This window comes from Pollicipes pollicipes, unplaced genomic scaffold (genome assembly GCF_011947565.3).
Source record: "Pollicipes pollicipes isolate AB1234 unplaced genomic scaffold, Ppol_2.1 Scaffold_3087;HRSCAF=3621_pilon_pilon_pilon, whole genome shotgun sequence".
In the NCBI taxonomy this organism is placed as follows: Eukaryota; Metazoa; Arthropoda; class Thecostraca; order Pollicipedomorpha; family Pollicipedidae; genus Pollicipes; species Pollicipes pollicipes.
In genome coordinates this window covers 19,926,221-19,947,024 of record NW_023596225.1, presented here as the reverse complement: position 1 = coordinate 19,947,024, position 20,804 = coordinate 19,926,221, and the positions used below count along the sequence as shown (strand labels likewise).

General features: G+C 55.9%; 1 protein-coding gene across 3 annotated transcripts in view; it reads left to right on the top strand.

The window, feature by feature from the left end:
• The window catches only part of LOC119090708 (protein N-terminal glutamine amidohydrolase), a 28,546-nt gene that overhangs the window by 4,173 nt on the left and 3,569 nt on the right, over positions 1-20,804 (top strand). For all 3 annotated transcript variants that reach the window (XM_037213561.1, XM_037213562.1, XM_037213559.1), the window contains exons 3-4: positions 4,391-4,544; positions 11,104-11,249. In XM_037213561.1, the coding sequence (XP_037069456.1) occupies positions 4,391-4,544; positions 11,104-11,249 (300 nt within the window). The remainder of the gene's footprint in view (positions 1-4,390; positions 4,545-11,103; positions 11,250-20,804) is intronic.

The window sequence follows — 20,804 nt, the reverse complement described above, 5'->3', positions numbered from 1 at the left end:
TATTCGTTCCTCGGTGACGTGCTCAGACGGCTTGGGCTCCAGTCGCTCTGTTCTGCCACCTGGAGGTCATTCTGCTGGAGGTTGCGTTGGAGGTCATGTGCAGGCTGAGAGATAGGCGCCGGAAGCAGTCTGTTGACATGGGCTCAGAAGGATTGGCTTGCCTTCCGGAATAAGACCGGTCTGGGTCAGAAGTTCTCATGAACTTTGAGTGTGAGAAAAGTTGTCGTGCGTCACACCACCCGCCCACAAACCGTGACGTGCTCACCATGACCAAAATCAGAGCCCGCTAAACATCTGCCGAGGCACTGCTGGCCTGGAAAACGTCTGTGTCGACGAGCGCCTTTCAGTACCACGTACGGCTGGCGGTGCAAATGCTGCCGGTGACGGCTGCAGCGGAGAGCCGGCCGGCTCGGCAGGCACGCCAGCGTCGCCACCTGGCGGCGTGCCTTGCGCCTTTGTCGCGCTGCCACCGGCGGACCACCCCGACCGCGCCGGCTGCCGCGCCGCCCGGCTGCGCTGCCAGGTCTCGACGCAGCCGTCATCTCCCTGTCGAGCCGGGTCTAGGCGGCAGGGCCCGGCTCCGGCTCCGGCTCTGGGCGGCGCCGGACGTGTTCGCCGCTGATCGATTGCGCGCTGCATGTGTGTTTATGTGTTCTCCGCCGTGTTTTAGCCGAATGCGCCGCGCGGCGCGGCAGTGAACATGCCGAAAGGCCTGGCGCGCGACCAGGCGGACCTTTGTAGGTGCCGCCGCGCGCTCGCGACCGGGCCACGCGAGGGAAGGAGGCTTTCCTGGCCCTGTAATGCATTGGCTTCGTCCATCCCGGAGACACGCTTGTCATACAGCTGATGGCAATGCTTCCAATGGCGCTGTGACCTGTAAGTTAAATGATAGTTCGGGGTATGTGCCTGTGGGGCGGGCGAAGTAACAACAGGACAAGTTCCAGTAGGCACAACATGTGATTTGCGCACGTTACCGTTGGACTTAACGCAGCTCAAAACGGTCGCTTGGCGTTCTTAAAATGCTTCTCGTAGTCGCATGATTTCTTATCGTCGTTAAGCGCGGCATGAAGATGAACATGAAAAACCATATCAAGCTGTTTAAAACGGCATGAATGATGCAGGATGTCAGTCTGGCAGTCGCTCATTCGAGTGTTTGTGATCGTACTCCGTGGAATTCCACCGTTAAGAAGTCTCCACTCGCGTCACGCGGCCGACTTCCGCGTCACGTGCCATTGATCGGCCCCAGCCGGGGCACATCAAGCTCCGGGCGCTGCCCGCAGCGGCCCAAAGCGCACAGGATGACGTCAAAGCCCCGTGACCTGACACGGTTTAGGCCGCATCGGCTCCCGAAGCGTGTGTTATGACCTCATATGTATGAACTTCGCACCCAAGGGGCATTCGTTTCGGAAGTCGGACCGCGTAAATCCTCGTTGACGGCTGTGTGGAAAAGCTTGGAGCGTTTTGCTACCGTAATGGATCCTGGTGCTCCGTATCTTTTCCAAACCGCGGACACTGTGGTTTGCTGGTCGTAGTCCGTACTGGGCCGTCCGTAAATGCTGACGAGCGCATTGACTATTGAGCACGCGGATCGGATCAGCAGAAGCAGGTACCAGTGCACGAGGTACGCACGCGCGTATTTGGCTGCCCTAAGTAACCTAACCACAGCACGGTCGCCCCGGTTAAGCCGCCCGGCGCACACCATTAGCATGGGTATAATCACTACGGGGCTGAGAGCTGAGCGGGGCACCTAACCCCTCCCCACTTTTTCAGAATGCGTTTTGTCTCACTCCAATTTTTTTCGTATAATGCACGTTTTCATGTTTTCCTGTTGTAAGTGTCATCGGGTAGGATTTTCCCCCCAGATTCCAGTTTGACACTTCCAATCATGATTCCCCGCAGTCTCAGATGCGTGCCACGCGCAGGATTATCGGAATTGACCTTGCACTAGCGAACAGAAGACGCGTCCCACACACCCTCATACCGCCACCACCGAGAGGCCCAGAGACCGCACCATGGTCTCTGGCTGGTGGGTTGCCGTACTGTATCCTATCGGCGGCAAACGTTCGCTGTCGCGTGCGTCACCTTGAGTGACCCCACCGCCTCGGCCTGCGCGCCGGCTGCCTCGGGGAGTTTCGCAGCGGCCGCCGTCCGCCCTGCCCATTCAGGCTCCGGTGGGCGGCGGGTGGCGCGCGCGGCCGCCCATCTCAGGCAATGGCGCGCCTCCATCACCGGCCGCCGGCCAGATGGGCCAATCATTCGCCGACGCAGTACGCCGAGGCCGTGCCGATGAGTGGTAGCTCCAGATTGGACCGGCATCCGGCGGGCACGCGAGCGCCGACTCCAGACGGTGCGCCGGAGCCGGCCGGCGGCAAGGAGTGGCGCTGGGCCGCGCAGGAGGCCAGCAGGACATGACGCCGGGCAGCGACGGGCCACTGAGTGCATGGGGCCGCATAATGGCGGACGTTGGGGCTGCATATACCTGGCCATGCTCCATGACGCACACCTTTGGATTGATGGCTGTGGTTACCAGCAGCTGTTGTGGCAGGCTGCAGTTATCGTTTATGTTTCGCTCTCCATTTGCGCTTGGATTACACTGTTTTAGGGGTTTCTCCACTATGTTTTCGTGATGATATCACGCCGTTGGCTCTGTATGTGCTTTTGTGGGGCATGCATACCCCAATGCTTATTGCCCCAGGGAAGAGGGCTTATTACAGCTTGGAATTGCAACTGATACACGTATTACTGCTCTTCCCTGAAATGAGTCGGAAGGCAAATGCATCTACGTAGATTCGGGCGACAACTTAGACCTACACTTCGCGATGTTACCGCTGCAGAAATGCATGCTTCAGTGTGTTCGCATTCCTTTAGTACAATCCCCCGTCGACGTGTGAACAGTTGACCTGCATTTCACGGAGCGACTGCGCCACCCGGGGCCGGCCTGACTTCCCTCAGGCCGCCGGACACGTGGCGCGCGCCTATTCTGGGCACCTCTCGGCTGGTGCGACCGCAGCAGCCGTGCCAGCCGGCCGGCGCGGGCGGCGCGGGCGGTGGTATTGGCCCGGCGGCGTCCACAGACGGGCATCGATCCCGGCCGGCCGGCACGAGGGACGCGCCGCCGCTGTCAGCTCAGGGCTCAGGTGTCCGGTGTCACCGCGCCCGCCGACGCACAGAGCGGGCCGTGTCGGTGACACCGGAGCTGCGGCCTCGCTGTCGCCGGCCGGCACGGCCGTCCTGCAGAGCGGTGTCCTGACGGCAGACTGCCCGTGCGTGACGCCGGCTCGGGTGTCCAAAACGCTTCCCTTAAAAGTTGTGTCCCGTTCTGTGAATACGGCCTTCTGCGGCCTCCACGTGTCGTGAGAATTGCGAGCCTATCAGGACAAGTTGCGCAGCGCAATAGTTCCCTGAAGACTTCGCGAGAAGTTACGCGACGGCTGTTAGATAAGTTTCCTTGTAGCGGAAGCTAGTTTGCTGGGCCGAGAGGTGGCGTGAGTGGCGTCTGCGGACTCCGCCGTCTGCTGACGGCCCTCTTGTTTTGCGGTCGGCCTGGAGAGCGTCTAGCCCAGGTCAGCGCGGTTTGGACACAGGACGTGCGCGCTCCGTGAGGAGTCGTGGCGCGCGGTGCCCGACGGCCGCAGCTGATCAGGGCCAGGACGTGACAGAGCCGCGGCGGACAGGCCCGCGCCCGGCGGCCATTATCCGCGGCTGGCTGGGGCGCATGACGTCTAGTCCAGTGTGGTGCCTCGTGTCGTGACACATGTCCTAGTCCAGCAAGGCTCAGTCTTTGGTCTTCAAGCAAATGGGACAAACACAAGGACAAAGGCAAAGGCAAGAAGACAGTGACAGAGGCAAAGGCAGAGGCAGAAGGCAGAAGGCAGAGACAGAGGCCTAGCCAGAGGCAGAGACAGACGGAGATAGATACGGAGACAGACAGAGGCAGGGGCAGGGGCAGGGGCAGGGGCAGGGGCAGGGGCAGAAGCAGATGCAGAGGCAGAGGTAGAGTCAGGGGTAGAGGTAGAGGTAGAGGAAGAGACAGACCGTGTCAAAGACAAAGATAGCAACAGTGACAGAGGCACGGAGGCGGAGGCAGGGACAGAGACAGAGACAGAGACAAAGACAGAGACAGAGGCAGAAACAGACAGAAACAGAAACAGAGAGACGGAGACAGTCGCAGATACAGGCACAGGCACAGGCACAGGCACAGACACAGACACAGACACAGACACAGACACAGACACAGACACAGACACAGACACATACACAGACAAATGTGGGTTGCCCCGTTCACCCGATGCCGCGCCAGGCACCGCCCCAGGCACGTCTCAGGACAGGGCCAAGCCGTTCAGCGGTTTGCGAGCCGACTTGACGTGACCTGGCTTGACCTCTGCCGCAGCGAGGAAAACGTCTGGCTACTCTGCCGGCACGTGCGAGAGAAGTTCGCACAGGAGCTGCCCTTCTGTCACGCCGTCTTCATCTCGAACCAGAACCAGACGGTGCCACTGTGGCGACAGCGCGCCGGCCGCACCGACGACAAGGTCGTCATCTGGGTGAGTGTGTGACGCAGCCAGGCGCGGTGTGTCATCGTCTGGGTCAATGTGTGGCGCGGCCGGGTGAGGTGTAATATCATCTGGGTGAGTGTGTGACGCAGTCAGGTAAGGTGTATCATCATCTGGGTCAGTGTGTGGCCGAGCTTGGTGAAATGTATCATCATCTGGGTCAGTGTGTGTATCACAGCCGGGGAGGTGTATCATCATCTGGGTCAATGCGTGATCCAGCTGGGTGAGGTGTATCATCATCTGGGTCATTGTGTGACGAAGCTGGGCGAGGTGTATCATCCTCTTGGCCAGTGTTTGATGTAACCGGGTAAAGTGCATCATCATCTGGGCCAGTGCATGTCCAAGCCGGATGAGGTGAATCATCATCTGGGTCACTGGCGCAGCCGGGTGAGGTGCGTCATCACCTGGGTCAGTGTGTGACGCAGCCGGGTGAGGTGTATCATCATCTGGGTCACTGGCGCAGCCGGGTGAGGTGCGTCATCACCTGGGTCAGTGTGTGACGCAGCCGGGTGAGGTGTATCATCATCTGGGTCACTGGCGCAGCCGGGTGAGGTGCGTCATCACCTGGGTCAGTGTGTGACGCAGCCGGGTGAGGTGTATCATCATCTGGGTCAGTGTGTGACGCAGCTGGGTGAGGTGTATCATCCTCTGGGTCAATGTGTGACGCAGCTGGGTGAGGTGTATCATCTGGGTCAGCGTGTGACGCAGCTGGGTGAGGTGTATCATCATCTGGGTCAGCGTGTGACGCAGCTGGGTGAGGTGTATCATCGTCTGGGTCAGTGTGTCGGAGCCGGGTGAGGCGTATCAGCATCTGGGTCAATGTGTGTCGCAGCCGGGTGAGGAACATCATCACCGAAGCCGGTGAAGCCGCTCCATGCTATTGCTCAGCATTGTGTGTGGGCTTTGTTAAATGTTCTCTCATTTTCTCATTTTTAGAGTTTTCCAAAGTGCTGTTGCGGAGGCGTATCAGAGTTGCGGGGCCTCTAGAGTATACACGAGCCAGACAATCCTATAATCACGCGTCGCTGTTCACTCAGGTTTGAATGATGCAGATGACGCCGGTAGCAATCAATCTGCATCATGTACTGACCTCCCCTGCCGAAAGGGCGGAAGCTGACTATTTCTCAATCACACGAAACCCGAGTTTTCCAGCGCTGAACCAAGCTGATCGTATGACATGTAATGCTGTCCCTTACGTCGGTATTTTAAGGCTGCTATTGGCTCAGAGAGCGCATTGCTTATATCATTGCACGCTGCCCCTAGTCCACGGCCCGTTTCGATCCGCATACTTGGGCGTGATTCGGCACCGCGCTGTCGGCTCGGTGGAGCTGCCAGCGCCAGCGTGTGACGGGGCGGAGGCAGCCACGCGTGACGGGCGCGTCGCGTGCCAGCTGATGTCACCTGTCTGTGTCCCTCGGCTGACTCGGGGCCCCGCTATTCGAGTCATTTCGCAGTCGTGTTGATTCGGCGTTGGCCGTATGGCGACACTCTCGCTATCGATCATCGCCGCGCCGTTGCGGGCCATACGAGTCGTTACGGCCGTGGTGATACGACAAACAGCCGGGGCGTGTTAACGGACCCTCCCGCGTCGCCTCACTGTATGATATGCTATTGATTGCCGTGTGGCGACACGTTCGAAACGTTCGCCGCGACATCGGGCTGTTTGCCAGCGCCACAAGTCGGGGCTCCGCCCATATGAAGCAGCACGGCGCACCCAGGGACATGGGGAGTGTACACATCACACTCAAATTGCTGTGGTGAACAGCGGCGGAAGGCCGCCACGCCGTTGACGTTTGTCTGGCACTGACGGGAGGACAGCACTGGTTTGTTTGTCTGGCACTGACGGGAGGACAGCGCTGGTTTGTTTGTCTGACACTGACGGGAGGACAGCACTGGTTTTTGACGACAGTTCTCGCTTGGCTAATTGCGTCCTCGTAGAGGTAATTACGTGATGTTTTCCGCACTAACAGCTTACTTATCGCGCAGTAACGTTCCCGTGGCATCGTCTTTTCCAGCCTTGTGCTGTTTCTGCAATATGTGTGACGAGCTATCGAGTCTTCCCGTGCAGTGGTGTTATCGCTCACGTTCATTTGAAAGAAACGCCCGACAGTCATTGGGTGTTTCCTAGAGAGCCGCAGGCAGTGAACAACTGTGTTCTACAACGTTCTCAGTGTTCTTGAGGCGGATTGTCACAATGTTGAACCCGGCAGCGGGTTGTTCTAATGTTGGACCATGGAACGGTTTTCGGCTCGTCAGATAATTCTAAACAAATATAAAAATGAAGTGCTTGTGGGCTTTCTTTGCGAGGCGACGGAACTTCCGTAGACGATTTATGCTTGCGTTATTTCAGAATTCATTCAGAATCATTCACGGGATTCTCTGGCCGACCTGGCCTCTGCCTGACCAAATGCGTTACCGGGAACCGGCTGTGATGTGCTGACTGTCAGGGACGCAGGTGTGCCATGAGAAACAAACTTAACCTGTAACCAATTTTCGTTCATCATCACGGGTCAGTCGTTTGCAAGTTTCACAGAAAACGGTTGGTAATAGCCCACCCCCTCCCTCGCCCTCTTTATATGCGCTAGCGTACTGGGAGACGGCTGTCCCAAATGCTAAAAAATCCTATTTTATTTGCGTCAGGAAGCTATCGTAAGACAATGGGGATAACGTTAAAGAGGGTGTTCCACATTTGTATGGGGGTCTGAACTGAAATAGCCGTTTTGAAGATCATTGAGTGCAACGCACAGCCCGGCATTTCTAAAAACCTAAGCCCTCCTGGTTTCTAAACTACACGTCCGCGAAGGTGTGCAGACTATTTGGAGGAGACTCTAGATCACCCAGGCATCCATGACGTCCCAATAACGTCATTCAAATCCTGTCATTTCATTGCCCATGCGGGGATCAAGGCCAAAAAGATGTATTTTTCGAGTCGCTTACATCTGGCGCTCGCGAGCACGATTTCCAGATATAACGACCGTCGATTGGCTCTCGATCCATGCTGTGTAATGCGTGATGACCCGATCAAATAACGCAGTGAGGGGCACGTGCACTCAAAAGAGAAATTGCGGTGTCTAGAGCAGTCCTTTCCATGCAGAAGTATACCACCACGTACAAGTGAGATTTTCCATCGTATCTGATGCTTGCCTCAATATCCTGAAATGTGAAACATTTCCTGTAATTCGAACCTGACATAAACTTGGCTAGCGACCGGAGCAGTGCTGTCTGTGAGGAATCGCTCAGGCCGACTTGTGACGCTTCACAGACGCAATGTTGCTGGCCATTTGCAGCCTGCCGATGGCGCTTGCGAAACTGACGCAGCACCTCCCGACGTCAACTTCGGCACGGCAGACACGAACGCTGTGTTCAGTAGCGATCTGTAGTTTCGTGGCATGGAACCAGGGGAGATCTTGGTCCAGTTTGCGATTAGCGATGACATCGAGGAAGCGTCACGCAAGCAAATGACCTTGTTGCAAGCATTTGCCGGAGTGTTTTCTAACGGTTATCTAGACACGGTATGTTACGCTGGAGGCGATGTCGATTTGGAGCTTAGGCCAGGAAGGAGCCACTCCGGTTTTCGAAACCGCATCTGGAGCCATGCGCCAAAGAGAAGGCGTTAGAGCATCAAACAGACGCATCGCAGGCCAGTGGCGTTATTGCTGTGGGCGAACCCTGCGACTGGAATCCTCTCGTCATGCTGGTTCCAAAGAGAAATTCCACCGAGTTCCGCACTGTCCAAGACATGCGAGAGATTACTAAGCGCCTGCTACCGAAAAGTTCGAGCTCCCTTACCGTGCCGATTTCCTGTATTCGTTGGATGGATGGAACGTTGTAACCTCGTTAGACGTAACGTGGGCGTTCTGGAGCTGAAAAACGTCTGAAGGATCGCAAAATATTTGCGCCTTCTACGCTTCCACGCGCCTTCTACGCTGTCACATCTAAAAGGTGTTGTTCATATCGGATGTCAATGTGCTGCGCCCAGTTATCGTACTTCAACACGCGATGATGCATCGGCTACTGGTCGATATCCTAGCGTATGTATTTACGCTGATGACGTACTGTTGACCAGCCCAGATGTCAGTAGTCTTACGAAACTTCTGCGTACGCTCCTGAATAGACTAAGCCGAGCGGGTTTCAAGTTGTTGCCCAACAAATACAGCATGACACGCGGAGGCTGTCATGTCTAGGTCACCAGATCCCATCTGAGTATGTATCGATCGATCCGGATCGGATTCGTTGCATCGAAGATCTCAGAACTCCCACCACGGTGAAGGAGGCAACGCGCGCGCACGGCTTTTACGCGTGCCTTCGAAAATTCATTGCGTCATTTTGCGGTGTCTCAACTTCCCTGGTGAAGCTGGAAAATGGCCTTACATTTTGCTGGGATGCTGAGCTGGATGGAGCGTTGTTGGTCCGGTTCCGTGGCGCCATCGGAGTGTGTTGACTCGCGCCGGCACTGCTGTCCCGTCAGGCCGTGTCCGTCTCTATGCTGCGGTGTTGCGGGATCGCGTGTGTTGGTCCCGACGCCGCCGTACTGGCATGCCGTTGGCTCGCTTCGATGCTGCTGCATTTGCCTGTCAGGATGTATTTGCCTGTCTGGGTACTGGCGTACCACCAGGGCGTGTGCGCCTGTCTCGACACCGCTGCAGCCGTCAGAACCGGCCGTTCCGTCTGCGTACGCGCCTGTCTCGACACCGCTGCAACCGCCAGGACGGGCGGCCCCGTCTGGGCGTGTGCGCCTGTCTCGACGCCGCTGAAGCCGTCGGATCCGGCCGTTCCATCTGGGCGTGTGCTTGTCTCGACACCGCTGCAGCCGTTAATAACGGGCTGGTCCGTCTGGGCGTGTTCCTGTCTCGACACGCTGCAGCCGCTAAAGACGGGCTGCTCCGTCTGGGCGTGTGCCTGTCTCGACACCGCTGCAGTCGTTAATGACGGGCTGCTCCGTCTGGGCGTGTGCCTGTCTCGACACCGCTGCAGCCGTTAATGACGGGCTGCTCCGTGTGGGCGTGTGCCTGTCTCGACACGCTGCAACCGTCAGAACGGGCGGCTCCGTCTGGGCGTGGCCACTCCCTGGACGCCGGGGTCGGACTCCGCTATTGATTTGTTTGTTGTATGCCCGCCCAGGCCGGCCGGCCACGGGCTCTGTGCCGCACCGACTCGGCCACTGACGCCGCCGTCCCGCCGCGTACGCCGAGCTCAGGCCGCCGGCTCCGGGACGGGTCAGGGCTCAGGCGGCCGGCGCCGGGACGGCTCACGGCGGTCACGCGCCTCGCTGCCGTCAGCGGGGACGAGGTGTAGCCGCGCCACTGTCCGGACCGGCTGCGGTCGCGCCGGCGAGTTTTGTGGGATGGCTTCGCGTTGGTTTGATAGGATGCAGCGGGGTGGGGCGCGTCACAGACTTTCATTTCCTGGAGGCCCGTGGACGTGAGGCAATCAAAGCGGTCTTTGTTTCGTGAACGTTTTACGACGCTCCCCCGTCACTCCCCATACCCTAGCTCAAGCCAGACAGGCCGACGACGTGGTAAGAGTTTAAATAACGCGGCAAAATGCGGCACAGTTCTGGGAGTAGCGCTTCTAGGCTTTGAGGGTCGTGATATTACACACTACCACTTTTGCTGCCAGCTTTATGTTCATGATCTGATTTTAAGTTTTGTGGCTGGGTAAGCCTGAATGCGTGCAATTCTTTTTTTGCGCTAGTTGCATGGACGTTGATGCTATTTAGGATGTAAAAAAGGCTCCAGTTTCGCGATCATTTCTCGGCGCATTGGAATCAACTAAAATAATCCCCATGTACATTTTACCAGTTGCAGCTTATTTAGGCTCAAATAAAAAGAAGCTGTTACCGCATCGTGTGGGTCATGCCATATATAATATTCATAATTAAGCGTTTTGTGATGTTTTATTGCAAAATAATACATTTTTGTATTACTTTCCCTATTTGTGGAGATTGGTTTGTTTTGGACAACATCTTGCGTCTCCTCCGATTACAGCAAGCGTGATAACTTCCCGTTGCAGATTTTCATCTAGTCAGACGAAGGCGATTCAAATTCCATCTTCCAAAAACTAACGAACGAATGACCTTTGCGTAATACGACGGGCAAAAATGGTGGCAGCCGCACCGTTGTCATGACCGGACAAAAATGAACGTTTTCATGCACTGGCTTTGGGAAGGGGACAGCCGGTGACTGCCATAGAGCAGTCGTGGTACCTTTTCGCATCTGATCACTAGTTTCAGGTGAGTACGTCCGGCCGGCGGCCCGTTTCAGCCGGGGCCGAGCTGTCCCCGCTGGCGGCGGCCTGACGCCGGCCAGTCGGCTGGCGCTCTGTGATCGGCCGGCGCGGGTCGTGACTGCTGACCTGTCGACGGCAGCGGCCGGCCCGCCGACCCCGTACCGGCCGTCGCCGCCGCCGCGCGCGGCTTGCGTGCCGCCGCCGGCTTACCGCGGGCCGTTACCTCACCGGGGCCGACCTGCGGTGCGCCGGCCGCGCCCCCGCCCGCGCCCGGAGCCGGCCGGCGCCCATTGACCGAGCGCCTTTGTGCCATGCCCGCCAGGACTATCACGTGATCTTCATGTACCAGCCGGACAACCGGTGTCTGGTGTACGACATGGACTCGGAGCTGCCGTTCCCCACCTACTTTCACAAATACGTCACCGAGACGTTCCGCACCGACCAGATCCTGCACCCCGAGCATCACAGGTCAGTATCCAGATCCCGCACAGGGGCATCGCAGGCCAGTCACCAGGTCCTGCACCCGCGCTTCGGAAGTCGGATGCCAGATCCTGCACACTAAGCGTCACTCTTTGTCGGCCATATCCGGCGCCGCAGCATCACATGTCAGTGGCCAGATCCACGCACCCCAAGCATCACTGGATGTTGATCAGATCCCGCACCGCAACATCACAGGCAATTTACCAGATTCAACACCGCGAGCATCACAGGTTCGTTGCCCGATCATGCTCCCTGATCATCACAAGCCTGGTACCAGATCTTGCACCCCTCACAGCCACGCCAGTGCCAGTGGAGCGTCCAGTGGATCCGCACCCGGAGCATCACATCACATGATGTGATGTGATGTGATGTGACCTGTGATGCGTCACAGGTCACCTGGAAGCATCTGTTCCGCGAAACGCCCGCTTTCCGACCATCATGGGCTCGCTTGGAGCGGTACCGCACCCGTTTTGAACAGTACAGTGGGCCATTACAGTGGTGCTGCACACGCGGCGCCACTCATAGATCGTTCACTGGTCGGACGGTAAGTGATCAGTCACCTTGTGTGTCGTGTTGGTGGTTGTGAAGCCGCCTCTATGGTCTGAGTACTTTTGCATTGTTAGAAGTTGATGTGATGCAACCCATATATAACCCACATATTGTGAGATAGCCGTGCTTTGACATCACTTAACACTCACGTGCACCGGGCGTTCCGCCATGTTTGGCGTCACGGGGCTGCCACGACCCCGATAGTGCCTCCAAAGCCGATGTGCTAGAGCGTAACTGCACAGGGACGACGGAGACGTGACTCATAGCTCTTGGTGGGCAGATTGCAGTAACTCGTATGACAAGCTTGTCAGGTCTGGACGGAAGTGACCACGCTGTGTGTTTTTGCCGTCTGCACGTAGTTGGCGTGCAATTGACGCACACTTAACGCACGTGCGTAAAACTCATCGATTTTCGTGACTGCAATGGCTTTGCCCATTGATGTATTGGTATGTCCGTGGAGCAAATTTGACGCACAGCAAAACATGGTACCGTTTGTTTCCAAAATGGAGTGTGGTGTCATCTGGGAGCATATTGCTATGTCATACGTTCAGCACAAACCAGATATTTTTAGCGGAAATCCCCATATACACTTTTGAGGCCGGGGGCCCTCAATCTTTCCATATTTTAACAGGCGTATCGCGAAGCACGACAAGAAGGCCTTCAGGGAAGCTTCAAGTTACTGTCAAGAGCCCCCACATTTGTTTTTGAAGTGGCGCCTCTGTTGAGGGTTAAGGGACGGCAGTCACAAGTTGAAGCTCAGTGTTTGTAACGCGACAGATGCCCCCCCCCCCCTCTCCAGCACTGTGCGCCCTAACACCACACCGATGCAGACCCGAGAAATACTAGCAAAGCCAAAGCACCGTGAAGTGGCGTGCCAATGCTCCTCAAATGGGAACGTGATGTGGTCCGAATCTTAGGAGAAAGCAATATTTGGAGGCACCCAAGGTTCGTCGGCCCGGAGGACAGGCTCGACCTGGCTCTGCAAAACTACGCCGTCCTTGGCTGACGGTTCTAGTTTCATTAAAACGTATCCATGTAAATGAAGCCGTTTGTGATCGTGGTTTCAAGTTGCTGGAGAAATTGACAGGCAATAAAGTAGTTATAACTCACTTATCAATCTGAATGAACAACTTCTGAGTTTTCCCGCTTGTCCCGGCATGTTAATGTAGAAAAGCTCAGGTTAGGCGCCGATTTAGCTGGGGTGCTAGGTGTCTTGGTTATATGCTGAACTAAGCGTGGTTATTGTCGGAGACAGGTGCATTTTCAGTGTTCGTGGAATATCAGATTTTGTAACATCGTATTTCAGTTTTGTGTCGTAAGTGCTGTTGAATAAACATTAGGGTGGTCCCCAGATGTTTTGATGTATTTTTCTGAAGTCTGTTAGCATATTTACGGGAGATGCACTCAAGTCATTTAAGCAAAATTTCATCCATACTGATACTCTTACAACTGTCGCCTGACCACGAGTTTAGCTGGCGGGCACGTGTGGCTGCATCTGTTGCCTGCAAGCGTCGGAGTTGCTCGCTTGTTTAGAGGAGGAACACTGCGCCAAATTAGGCCTCCTCTTTCAAAGCACCGACATGATTTATCGTTGTAAACAGCCGTTCAGGCCCGTTCTCCACCATCCACCCCGACTCACCCCATCCCCTACGCGCCTGGGGCGAGCTCCGGATGTGTCGAGTCAGCCGCCGCCGCCGGCAGCTCATGGGGTGCGGTCGGTTTCCACGCTACTTTCCAGAACGTGCGCGAAGGTGGGGCGGGGAATGTGAAGGTGGGTCCGTGTCGCCGGTTAGCGCTTGTTGATTGACCTGTACGCGCCGCGTACGCGCGGTGTGTGTGGAAGTGGCGAATCACTTAAGCATGACTGCCCGAAAATACACCGCGGGAGTAACGCAAAGTTCACCGCAGGCTCAATCATTCAAATAGATTTGTAAAATCATTGCTGGGTCTGGCTTTGGGAAATTGCTCAGCAATAAGAATTGCTAGTAAAATAAGAATGGAGATCGCGGGGAAGATCATGCACAAAGTACTCGTTCCACACGTTGTAGCTGAAAAACTCGGGCTGGTGAGTCGGAGACTGTTGGCAGTTATTACCCGATCTGGAAACCAGGAACCCAAGCTAGGGCTTGGGTAAGTCGTGTCAGCTTGTCTTTGTTCGCAAACTTGTGCAAATCTTTCCAGCGACGGAACTGCAGCTTCGGTGACCGCCGACGCAATGGCAGATTCTGACGGGGAACTGCAATGTTACACGCCATGGTCTTCCGTGTTTCCAAGAGCAAGTTAAAAAAAACCTGTTCTGTCCGAATGTTAAAGCGCACAAAACAAGGTTGCATTGCGGTGATTTCTCTTATCTAGCGTGGGTCATGCTGTTCCCAAACGGCTCCTCGCACATCCGGGCCGTGACTGGAGCTTGATCCCAACTCCGAAAGATTGTGCGTACCATCAAAAGACGTGAAACCGCATTTACTTTTACTTTTTACGTATCAGTAACATCATCATTAGTGTAATGTTTATTACACTCAATGTGGAAGTGGCAGAAAAATTTTCAGAGACCGGTGTGAAAGTGCAACGGAGGCATGTGGAAGCCCCGGTTTGAAGCGAATCACCCGACTGCCAGCCATCGCCGCCATGACAGGCCAAGAGCACCGTAAATGCGCAGGCGGGCAGGCACTCGCTCTCGCCTCGCCAGGCACTCGCACCGGGACACCATACCCGCGGGCACTCGCCTCCCCAGAGACACCGTACCCGTGGGCACCCCCCCCCCCCCCCCTCCCCCCGGAGACGCATTTCGCATTTAGGAGCATATTTGCTGAATCGAGATATTGTGATGTCTAGAGCAGTATTTCACACCTTGAATTGTACCAGTAGTCATAAGCGAACTTGTTCCATCATATCTGATACTTCCTTCGAGATCTTGCAAGATCTATCTGATGCTTCCTTCAAAATGTGGAACGTTCCCTTTATTCTGTGAAATTCAGCTCACTTGTGACAGTGACCGCAAGTTTTAAAAAGAGCACCAATGCGTATTTTGCATGCACGCTTTCCTCCCGAAGGCGTGCTCATGAGAAAGTGCTCCTGGGAAAGTCTGTCACTCGGCCATAGTTCTGGAAACATCCTTAGCACATATCCTGGGATGCGTGTCGGGCTGTTGCTGCGCCTGCGCCAGGGAACCACTCGCACTTGCTCAAGGGTATCAGGTGGGTACGTGGGTGATCTTGCTCTTGTTGATGACGCGCTGGCGTGTCCGTGTTAAGCCGGCCGAAGTCAGCTGCCGCCCAACCGTGGGCGCCGCCGGAGCGGAAGTGCGCAAAGGGTATCGGCTGTGCTGGCCTGCGAGTAATCCAGGCGAAGCGGAAATGCCACGCTCCAATTACAGACTGCTGTCAGCCGTCAGTTTGGCTCGAAGTCAAGCTAATACGGGCGATAAAAATTAGTCCGAGATAATGTTCGATAGATTAGAGTGCTGCTTTCGAGAGCTGCGTTGTTATAGTCACGCAGCGGATGACTGCTGCCAATGAACCAACTAAATGAACTAAATAAACTAGCCAATGTCGGTTCGTTTGTCGGCTCGCCCCCAAAGCAGCACGTGTGGCACGCCTTCCGTCAAGTCGTTTCCAGCTTTGAAGTGACGCCCAAGGGGCTCACCGGTCACGCGGGGCCGGGTTGCGGCGCTTCAAATTACACGATTGACCATGTCACGACGCTACGTGTAATCGAGCGCCGCCGGTCGTCTCACCAGGACCAGCCGCGGCCCGGCGCGGGCGGCGGCGTCGTGCCGTGCCGCGTCGGGCCGCCCGGCGCCGGCGGCGGTGTGCCGGCCCGGCCCGGCCCAAATGTCATTACGGCGCCGACAACATAGCCGGCCGGCCCCCGGGGACCGGGCGACGGCGGCGCCGGCACGCGGCGCAGGCGACACCCTGGCGGAGACGGGCACGCGGGACAGCCCGACGTGATGAGTCGGTGCAGGCGAGGACGGGACGGGACGGGACGGTCCCGCCGCTCCGAGGCAGGGCAGTCGGGTGGCTCCGCGTTGGCCGTCCTTGTAGCTGAAGACAGCCCCGCTGCGCCGTCGCTCTGGGGTCATGTCATTTCCTCGAAGACAATCCGCGGTGGCGGAAGCAAACTCGACACCCGCCGACCGAGTGGGCCGTCTGGAGGCGCCAAACAGACGGTGCCGTGGGCGTGCGCCGGGCTCGCGCCGGCCGTGGCCGCTTGCCCGGGATCTTGGCCGGCCCGCCGCACGCCGGTCGATAACGCCCGCCGTCGTCCGCCGCTGTTTATGTGAGATTGGCATAATTACAAGGGGTCGTGTACCTCACGCGATGGGGGCGGCCGGTGTCGAGGCTGAGGCCGAGGCCGAGGCCGGAGCCCCAGCCGCGACCGGACGGGGTCCGCCGCGCTGTATGCGGGTCTCAGCGTGCGGGTCGACCGAGCGTTGCACGCGCTCAGCCCTCCTGTCCTCCGGTCGACAGAAAGGCTCCATCATATAGATGGGTCAAACGACAAGGGTTTCGCCTGCAGTCTGATGCATAAACAATGCATGCTCGCTTTATGGAGCCCTGTGCTTTCACGGCCTGTGGCGCGTGAATGCTTCACGAAACTTGCTTTAATGAAAAAAAAAAACATCTGGAAGTCGTAAACTGCCACCCGTCATAAATGAAAACAGTTCATTTATGAGGCACGCTTCGCGTTGGTTGCGTGCGGCTGCCGCGGTGGTCGGCGATTGAGGGCTGGCGGGTTATGTGTCCCGAGCCTGGCCCGCGGTCAGCGAGGAGCATTTACGCGAGCGACAAGAGATATGCGGTGTGCGTGACTGGGGAGGAAACCGGCCTGATGGTCGGCTGGGAGAACGTGAGCAAAACAGTTGCCGCGGACACGGCGGCGAACCCGGCTGCTATGTCCCGTGCGGAGTGCGGCGTCGCGTGCGCTTTCCGCACGAGACGCTTGCCATTGGATATGAGGTAAGCCAGCGGTGGACAAGAACGGAGGGAAGAACAGGACACGGGCGCCGAGCGTTTCGGCGGTCAGAACAGAACACAGATGGTCAAACGACCGCTGCGGTGCCTGGCGTTTCTGCGGCGCGCTGGCCTGCCGAACTTTTAGCGGCGAACCATAGAGAAGGCTGTTTCATTTAGAGCGGGAATACATTGCGGGCGGAACTAGATGCATGCAGGTGCTTGTTCTTCGGTAAGCGTCAGAGTTTCTACGAAATATTTGTGTGTGCATTATTGCGAAGTGCAGATTCCATTCATTCATGGGATTCCGTGGCCGATCCGACCTCCGGCTGCCGGGATGCTTGGCTGGAACGGGATTTGATGTGCTGACTACCAGGGATGTAGATGGATCATGGGAAACAAACTTCATCTGTAAGCCAGTTCTTCGTGCAGTGTCATCGTGCATCGTTTGCAGCATTGACGGAAATCAAGGGGTGACGGCTCACGCCTCTCTTGCCTCCTTTATTCGTATGGCTGCTCCAAACGCTTAAAGATGTCCATTTAATGTATTTCACGACGCAATCGTAAGCCCATGGAGATACGATTAATTCGAACCTGAGATGAATATTGTAATGGCGCTTGTCGATTTCGCGCCACCTAGTCATGCGCCAAAGCTGACAAGGCGCGACAAAACAGCAAAAAACAAACGATCCGAAAACAGTAAAAACAAACCGATCCGAAAATAGTAAAAACAAACGATCCGAAAACATTTAAGACATCCTTCTGCTATTAACTATAAATCTGCTTCCTAAGACAAATTCAGCGACTGCCCAGCCTTCATTCCTTGCTCTCCAGACTTCCACTGCAGTTCGAGCGCTGTTCCGCGTTCCAAAAGAAAATCAAGAAAACCGCACTTACTACCACTTCAAATGCTAGATCTTCCCAATTTCACCACCGCCACTTGTCGATGTTACTGCAATGTTTCTGTGTTGTCAGAATCTCCAGTTGCTCCAAAACAGACCCCGCGAAGACAGTGAGAGTGCCTTATCACCGCAGAAGTGAGCTTTGCTGAGAACAATTTGTCGCAGCGAATGAATGAATTCATGAATGAAGGAAGCACTACTGCTGGGCGCCGGCAACATATTGCGCATGCGTGGTTGGTCGTTGTATTTGAAATACGCGCTGCTGGCAAGTGAGCGGAGATGCCTTGGCATTTTGGCGACGCAAAAATGTGAAATTGCAATCCGTCAGGTTAAGTTGATGTATGGATGGGAATGGTGTCCAGAATGACGATCAAATGGCTGGTGAATACGGGCAACGAATCGTTGCATGCGTTGATGTAAATTTCGCCACGACTCTGGCTGCAGTTTCAACGACGACGTGTTGCGTATCGGGCCGTTTGTCGTAATGCCGACATTCCCGGCTTTCTCTACGATTATCGGCGCAACCATGCGTCACTCAAACTCGTGTGGACAACTTAGTTGCGGATGGTACGTCGGTCGACGCTTTGCAATTGGATTCGCGCTTCTACGCGCATTAGGTGCCGAGTTGTGACGTAAAACGTTAAAAAAAACACGTGAAAAGGGGCCAAATCCATCTCGGCCGGTTCTGCGCACGCGACATGGGACACGCGCGCATCTGGCACCACGCGATTCCCCGTTCATTGAGCTACCTCAGATCCCTTCGCCACGTGCCCCGCCCTGTCTCGGACCTCAGCGGCTCGCGATACACCCGTGAAAAACCGCCTGGTGCGCGCCGCGTCCAATTTTCACCGCTCAGCGACCCGTCGTGTTCGATCCGCGCGCGGCGCTTCGCGGGGACAGATAGACGCGCCCTCACCAAAAAAGTCTTTAGACGAGTGTGGTTCGCCCGCTTCGCTGGGCGACTGCTGAGACCGTTTTGAGGCGAGCAGATTGTTACTTTGACACTTCCGAACTAGCCGGTTCACTGCTACATCTCATCACTCGCGGAGTTAGAATACATGGAGAAGGAAACACGCCTTTGCATACCAGTCCCCACTTTTGCGATGTCACCGAAAGCCGATTTGAAGAGATGCCATAGCAATCCCCAAAATCGCTTTCCCATTCGAAAATAACCTTTCTGTGCTTTGATGGGTAACTCATCTGACCTCAATACTAGATCGCTTTTGATGTGCCCCGTAACATGAAGTATCACATATTCATTCGGCTTACCCGATAAACCATCTAAAGCGCCTGCCACCATGTCTGAGACACTTGCCGCTTTGGCTGAAACAAAACAGTGATGCTGGTCGCCCGTCTCCGCCCCCGCCCCTACCACTACCCACGCTGCTGCCCTTGCGCTTGAGGCAAGTTAAGAGAAATGCTTCACATTTGACGATATTGAAGCAGTGGTCAGACATGATGAAGTAAGGTCACTTATAACGACTGGCACATTTCAACATTGGTTCGTTCATACCCGTGTCCTGGAAAAAGGTCATTATGCAAAGTACAGAAATCTTGCCAATAGTTTAAAAAAATGATAGCATGAGCTGATAAGGGAAGCGTTTATTAAAACCTGATTCAAGTGCTTACTTCGCGCGCATATGCTCCTTACGCCACAACTGTGCGGCCAAGCCGATGAGACACAAAACGCCAGGCGCAAGGAGGTCGGTGACAAACTTCGGCTTCTGGACCGCACTGAGGTGTAGCTTTTAGACCGGCTGCGGGAGGGCCGAGGGCCGTTGGACTCGTGCCGGCTACCGCCTTTCTTCAGGCTCGGACATGACCGGGTCCCACCGTCACCCCCCCCCCCCCCCGCTCTTCAGGCTCGGAGGTCGCCGGGTCTCACCCACACAACCCCCTCCCTCCAGGCTCCGAGGTCGCCGGGTCCCCACCACCACCCCGCCTCCAGGCTCCGAGGTCGCCAGGTCCCACCACCACCCCGCCTCCAGGCTCCGAGGTCGCCGGGTCCCACCACCACCACCCCTCCAGGCTCCGAGGTCGCCGGGTCCGACCGCCGTCGGACCGGCCTCTAACGGGCTAATGGCCGAGCGGAGCCTGAGTGCCTCCCGCCGCCGGCCACTCGACGCTGTTGACGTGAAAGAACCACCCCGGCCGCTCCGTTAACGAGTTATGGACGGCGCGCACGCCCCGGCGCCGGTTTTGCTGTCGGTTTGCCCGCTGTGCCGTGGACTTTAAAGGTAGTGCTCCACATTTGTATGGCGTTTCGAACTGAAATAGCCACCTTGAATGTTATTCGGTGCGGTTCACAGCCCTGCTCTTGTTGAGGCTTAGACCTCTTAAGTTTCTGACCTACCGCCGGCGAAGGTTCACGGACTATTTCTGGGAGACGATTTGAAGGCCACCCAGGCATCCATGACGGCATGTCATTCAAATCCCGCAATTCCATTAGCCGTACGGCGATCAATGTCAAGGTCAAACAGAGAAATTGTGTTGTCTAGAGCAGTATTTTCCACCTAATAGTATACCAATAGTTATAAGTGAACTGTTTTCGTCATATCTGATGCTTACTTCATTATCTTCTGATGTGGAATATTCGCTAAAACCTTCGCTCTCTGGAGGGGGTTGATGCAACTTCCTAAGGTTTTTTTAGGATATCTTTCCGGCACGTTGTGAAATAACACCGAAAGTTCCAGAAGCCTATGTGGCATCCATTGCGCGTGTTTCGACACCAAAAGGTTTTCCTAGTTTTTTTCTGGCTTCAGAGCGGCGGCGGTTTTTTAGGAACACTGCACGGCGGTGCACGACCCGAGCGGGCGGGCGGGCGGCAACCAACGATGCTGCGGGACGCGCGCGGCGGGCCGACATTGTTACATTAACGGAGCCATGAGAATACATGTATTTTCAGAGCATCAAAATATGCACAAGTGTACTCAAACGTCAGAAAGGAACACGCCTCTTGAAGTCTCATGTCGCAATAAGGTCGCGTAGGTCTGATGTTTTAAAGCTGAAGTGTGTTTTTTATTCGACCTTTGACCTACAATGATAGATTCAATGATTGACCGGATAAAAACTTCTACCAGTCGCGAAATCTCGTCGAGACGAACCCGCTGGCATTTTCCGCTAAGCTGTAACTGTAT